At 51.8% G+C, this 6,322-nt stretch overlaps 1 protein-coding gene across 1 annotated transcript; it reads right to left on the reverse strand.

Annotated features, from left to right (window-relative positions):
- Nucleotides 1-3,327: 3,327 nt before the first annotated feature.
- LOC124686561 lies at nt 3,328-5,831 on the reverse strand. The gene is made up of 8 exons (XM_047220490.1): nt 5,752-5,831; nt 5,515-5,644; nt 5,237-5,418; nt 4,853-5,137; nt 4,678-4,736; nt 4,537-4,573; nt 4,352-4,423; nt 3,328-4,207 (listed from the first exon to the last, which is right to left on the reverse strand). Exons 1-8 carry the CDS (start codon nt 5,829-5,831, stop codon nt 3,451-3,453), a joined length of 1,602 nt encoding a protein of 533 aa, XP_047076446.1. The 3' UTR covers nt 3,328-3,450.
- Between the last annotated feature and the right edge of the window lie 491 nt (nt 5,832-6,322).

Below are 6,322 nucleotides of genomic sequence, written 5' to 3' on the forward strand. Positions count from 1 at the left end.
TCCTGCAGCGGCCGGTCGTCGTGGTCGACCTCTTGCGGCGGCCGGTCGTCTTGGTCGAGCTCCCGTGGAGGGAGAGGTCGTTACTACGGAGGGAGAGGGCGGAAGAAGATGGTCGGGATCCGCGGATGGGGACGACCAGCATAGACGTGGGAGCTCGCCGTCGACCAGGAAGAGAGCGGCGGCGCCCAACCCTAGTTCGCGAGAGAGAGACGTATAATCGCAGGATCCTCGCTGGTTGGGGAGAGACAAAAACATAACGGAGATAATGAAATTGGGCCAGGCCCATAACTCCATAAGGGATGAGGCGATGGACGAAGCACGACGACGCGGACGAAGGGGTAGGACGACCAAAAGTTTGACGTACGAAAAGGGGGGAGAATAGGGATTATGTTCCTTCTTTTTAAGTAGTGTAGATAAGTAGTGTAGATTAATCTGTTTTGTGTTTTATAGTTAGTTTTTGCATGTTATTTTGACATTGTTTATTGATTGAACGAATAGGTATTTGATCCTTTCATAATTCATACAGGCTTCCCTACCATATTTGTAACTTCTGCGTTTCAATTCCATATTTGTGAAATGGAGAACCAATGAACCATAACATGTTATTCAGAACTTCAGTCGGCAGTTCAGCACAGTCCTTCTAGATCGAACTAATTGAGCCAAATCAGGCACTACCTAGTAGAGAGGCTACTACACAATGCTAGTACCCTGTTTTTATGCTCATGGATGGCCATGTATATATACAACATGATCCGATTACAAGAATATCATCAGATCACTTAATTTATGGCCATGTAGACATCCTCTGTACCAACTCACCCGTCCATGATCCGGAGCCTGGAAGGCGCCGGCTCAAACCCCTTGACCCTACCGATCACATTCTGCCTCGACGTTCGTGCCACACGCGCGAGAAATGCCCGCGCGGCGGCGGCCGCCGTCTCCTTCTTCTCTTCCGCTGCCGCGGCTTCCTTCGCCGCCTGATCCGGTCCCGACGTCGGCGTCGGCGTGTTAGCCGCCCTCGGCCGGTGGAGCCTGCACCGGAACGAGCCCGGGTGAGTCGTCGGCGCGCACAGGCAGTACCTGGCCGGCTTGGCGGCGGCCTTGGGGCACGAGGAAGGAGAAGACGAGTTCACGGTAGCCATGGGTGGGGGCGCTACTGGAGCTGTCCGTCAGGGTAACGAGTAGTATTAGTAATTTTTGTCGGAGATTCTAATGGTGTGCTGTGTGTATGAAGATGCGTTTATCCATCTATCGATCACTCGCTTGTGTGCATGCATGGCGTGAGCTCTTGTTGTGGAGCGCAACCGCCTCCTTGTTTGGAGGCGTAGATGGATGAGAGGGTGAACAGAAAAGGGACGCGCGATCCAAGAAACATGGTGTCCTTTTTATCCAGAGTTCCAAACCCAAGGCCGGACGCGAACAAATCAGAACGAGTGAGGCTAAAATGATGAATCATGCACATAACCCTTGTCTCGTATAAGATTGTGTGGCTTATACAATCTTGCTGCTGAAGATCAGACAATGTCCTTTAGCTACGTTATTTTATTTTGAAATCGGAGACCATGGAACTCTATCCATTTTAAGAAGATTATTATCTAGTTAATTAGCAAAGCAGAAGCCGGGGTCATATCCTCATTTCGGAAAAAAAGTTAATTAGCAAAGCGAAGAACCAGACGAAAATCTCTACATGTTCAACGATAAGAAATCATCCGGATCTGCAGAAAGCCCACATCAACATATGTGAAACACTCGTCCATTCGCGCCAATAACCAGTCAGCTATACTTTCGATGTCAAGTGAGGATAAGGAGATATGCAAGATTCACGCCGAAGAGGATCCATGCAACTTTACCACCAATGGCTCGTCGTCACAGCCTAGAGCCCTAGATAACGCAACAACATCTCCAACAGGGGAAAATATCCTCGTAGACGCATTGGGTACCAAGATAGTGGACGACACCACAAGCAACCTCTCCGAGGAAGTGAGGAGGTAAGAGGGCCCCACCTTTTAACATATCTCTAAGGTATGGCCAACGGGTAGCCCCAACATGCTTCCCCACATGTCCACGTATGCTCGGATGAAAGGAGAAGCACATAGCTACGCCCCATTTGTGTCACTGTAGGTTGCATAAAAGGCGTGATATTTATGAACTATGTGGGTTGCCGGTTTATGGTAAAAGAGATGACCTCATCTATCCAAATCTATGTGGCAGACATGGGGAAATGCCTCATCTATCCAATACTATAAGCAGTATGCATATGACACCATTAATAAGTGTACATTAGCATATTAAAGCGAACTATCAATCCCGAAAAGTTTCCCATAGTTCTCTTACCAAACTAGGTTTGGATGGGATAATCCCAATATATCACTTAAAAACTTCTTATAGTTGTCTAGATACAAACAAAGCTCTTCACATAAGTAGTGTATTAGGACAAAAAAAATTGAAGAGATTCATCGGATAAATTATGTAAAATGAGGGATTCCTTAAATCCCCTTCCACCCTCAAGCCTCTTCGATGAAAATGCGAGGGAAGTAAATAAGGGCCCAAGCTTATCGCCAAGGTCCAATGTAAAATTGAGGGATTCCTTAAATCCCCTTCCATCCTCAAACTTGATTGAATTCTTTCTAACCAATTTTGATGATAAATAGCTCAATCGCAGCAGGAAAGCTGTACATCGATCCCCCCCCATTTCAGAAAAACTCAAACAGTTGACCCAAAAATAAATGGATTGATTTTTGAGAAATCGAATTCAGTCTCAGCCTTCCTATTTTGAAAATAAAAATAGAAAAATAGGAGAAAAGTGAATGAAAACGTGATCTTAGGCGGATACTTGGCATGTCCCCCTCCCCCAGGCCCATCGCAAGGAACACGGAAACCTAGATTTGCTTTATCGGATATCAAACAGAAACTGCAAGCAAGTAAAACACCTTTCAAAAGTATTAATACAGTCACAAGTCCATAACCATGCATGAATTGAGCTATGTTAAAAAAAGATTATGACGGGAGAGGCGGTGCAGGCCAACACGAGCCTCGGCAAGGCTTTGTAGGTGCGTGTCGGTAGAGATGATGACAGCATGCAGGCAAGACGGCGGCGCGGTGTGTCTCGAGACTAGCCAGATTACTTGTCATGATGCTAACCGGACAGTCTGTCTTCCTTTTTGACATTGACACTGTCATTGGACACGCGCCAGACTATTTGGCGTCCTCTTGGCTGGATAACAGGTGTTTCTTCGTGCACCGAGCTGTTTTGGACTGACGACCAGACTGCCTCGTGTATACCCATATATGGGTATACTGGGTTTAGATATATAAGCTTATAAATGAGCAAGCTTCTCGAGTTTGAGTTAGCACTTTGCTACCATATCAACAGCATGCTACAAGCATAACCTGAAGGGGAGCCTCTGTCGATTTTGGATACTAACATGACATCTGACTAAACTGAGACGCTCACATGTACGGCCTCCTCGGGCTGTAGAGGAGCGCCTTCTCCTCCACGTGCCTGTACATGGGCGGTGCCGGGGCGACGAGCTCCATCTCCCTGGCGTCGCTCCTCTTCCGCCTCTCCCTCGAGTGCAGGACCCACAGCAGCACGGAGAGCAATACCGCAACCGCGACGGCGAGGAGGCCCTGGTACACCTGCTTGCTGTACATGCCGAGGCCGGGGCAGTGATCCTTGCCGACGGCCTGGAAGGCGCGGCGCACGAAGGTACAGTCGGCCAGATCGGTCAGCACCGGCCCGTACCGGGACAGCCCGTAGCTCACGTTGGCGGCGCCGACCATCTGCCCGAGCATCGACGGCGTCACACGCCCCGTTGTGGCGCACACCTGCCCCGATCCCTCGGTCTTGCACGCGTGTGTCCCCCAAGCCTGCCGCGCGGCGTCCGGGCCGATGACCTCGCCGGGGGCGCATGCGCGGTCGCGCAGGTCCGGCGTGTACGGGTTGCAGAGCAGCGGGACGGGCGGGCCGGACTGGTTGTAGTTGAGCGGCGGCGTGGGCGGAGCCCCCGGAGGGAAGTCGGCGTTGGAGACGTTGGAGATGACGCCGTTCAGCACGGCGACGAGACGGTAGTTCACCTCCTTGCCCCGGCTCAGCGCCTCCGTGGCCGCGGCCGTGTCGACGCAGGGGAGGATGTCGTCCAGCGCCGTGTGCTCCTGCGGGTGCCGCACCCACTCTCCCATCGCCTCGCACGTGTCCCCAACCACGCTGTCGGACATGAACAAGCTACCATGTTACGACGGTTCATCATACTTAATTCAGAGATCAGGTAGGTGGCCATGGCTGCTCTGTACCGCAACTGAACAAGGGTAATCGCTTGTAAGCAACAGGTAGCAGAAGTGAGAAGCTTACTTGTGCAGGAGGAGGAAAGTACCGCACAGCACGAACGTTGCCGCCACCATAATCCACGCAAGAAACACCAACCTGCAGACAGTCGGTCAGCTGTAGCTTAACACCCAAGTCTCCAACAGCATGCAGCTATATTAGATTATTAGATTAAAAATGTATGATTGTACTGCTAATGTTTCTATGCTTACACGTAGACCAGCGACTCCAATCCACACGCCGACAACACTGCGAGAAATCACCAAGGAAATGCAAGATCATCAGGTTAATTTTCAGATCGGTGAAGTGGTGAGAATTGTAGAAGAAGTTGAAAAATGGTAACAGGTGCTCACCAAGACCAGCAAAGGCAAGGATTAGCATCCCGGCTGCAAGAACAATCAGAATCTTCCTTCTGCGATGCGTTGACAAAATTGATTAGCATCTATCGGTAGTTTTCGATGGGAAAGGTCTAATGAGTAATGAGGAACAAACGAGTAATACTCCACTAATGTTTTAGTAGTAACGTACATTGTGTCCAGGGCGTCTCGGATCTTGGCGGAGTTGCTGGCGGTGCGGGCGGCGAGCACGTCGGAGGCAGAGCCCACCTTGCGCACCACGTCGTCGATCCTCCCCTTGAGGTCATCGGGCAGGGAGACGGGCCCCACGCCGGCCGCCTTCGCCGCCACCAAATACCCCGTGAAGGTGCGCAGGTTGTCGACCGTGTCGCCGGACTGCTTCACCACGTAGTCCACCGTCGCCGACGTGCTGCCGTGGAACCGGCCCTGCCCGTCGTACAGTATGGCGCACCCCACGCTGCAACAACAAGGGGTGAATGGTTAGGAGAGCGACGGCGGTGGTCGCGGGAGACGAAGCGGCTGCGATCCAGGTGATCGGTGACGGGGGGAATTTTACACGGCGGCGGCGGTGAAAAGGAGGAGGAGCGCGAACGAGATGAGCAGGCCCGCGCGGGAGTAGGAGGTGCTGCGGCTCGGGCAGCAGCAGTAGCAGCAGCCGGCGAGGAAGAGCGCGGCGCCGAACACCGCGAACCAGATTCCGGCCGCCGCGAACACCGGCGCCGCGCTGAAGCCCACCGACTGCAGATCGCGCCGTGCGCGGAAAACGGCAACAAAATTCAGGAACCGGGATGCATACAGAAAAATGTGATTTTACAGATCAAGATGAGAACTCACCGCCCAGTAGTGGTCGCTGCTGATGTTCCAGCCGCCGGTGTAGTACCTCAGCCCGGCGAGAGGGTCCTTCCGGTGCGTCCGCGCCGCCGCGAGCAGGAACGGCGACTCCGCGCCGGCCGCTGCACATGATCTCTCGACTCGTCAAAAATTCTTCCCACTTTTTTTTTATTGATAGTAGGAGTATAAAAAACAAGTTGGTGAGCGCGATCCATGGGATGGAAGACAGAACGAGCTTACGCACCTGACGCATGGACGGCGAAGAGGGAGACGAACGCGAGGAAGAAGACGAGGACGAGAGGTGCTCGACGAGACGCCATGATCATGGCATGCGGCGATCGGAGCCGTCTGGTCAATGCGGCGTCAATCTCCCAACCAAGCCTCGGGCTCTCGGCGCAGCTTTGGCCACGAACTCCGGAGGATCTTCTTCAGTTTGTTGTGCGCTTTGAAATCGGGAGATCTGGGCACAAAACAGGGGATCGTGGAAGAAGAAGGGAGCGGAGCGGCCGCACCGGCGTCCGTCTCGCCGAACTATCTTGTGTGTGACGTACCGACGTTGCGTCGCTTCGCAAGAAAAATATTGCAGTTCTTGAGCAGCCGCGTAGCTCCGTTCTTTTGGATTTTTATTTCCTCTCCCGTTGGATTCATTTAACCAATTTACTAATCTCACCGCGATTATAGTGGGCATAGTTGGCAAAAATGAGAATCTAGTGGAAGTATTCATTTCACCTAACTTATGATTCGCTCTAAAATTGTAGTACAGTATACGAATTTATAGTGGAAATTTGTACTCCGTCCGTCTAAATTTGAA

The sequence above is a fragment of the Lolium rigidum genome, chromosome 2 (genome assembly GCF_022539505.1).
Source record: "Lolium rigidum isolate FL_2022 chromosome 2, APGP_CSIRO_Lrig_0.1, whole genome shotgun sequence".
Classification (NCBI taxonomy): domain Eukaryota; kingdom Viridiplantae; phylum Streptophyta; class Magnoliopsida; order Poales; family Poaceae; genus Lolium; species Lolium rigidum.

What these genes read in the sequence shown, in the direction of transcription:
- LOC124686561 (XM_047220490.1), bottom strand. Translation starts at nt 5,831, where the DNA reads ATGGCGTCTCGTCGAGCACCTCTCGTCCTCGTCTTCTTCCTCGCGTTC. An exon ending in GCCGTCCATGCGTCAGGTGC is followed by an intron (nt 5,645 to 5,751) that starts GTAAGCTCGTTC and finishes ACGAGTCGAGAG; the next exon opens with ATCATGTGCAGCGGCCGGCG. An exon ending in CGAGACGCCCTGGACACAAT is followed by an intron (nt 4,737 to 4,852) that starts GTACGTTACTAC and finishes AACGCATCGCAG; the next exon opens with AAGGAAGATTCTGATTGTTC.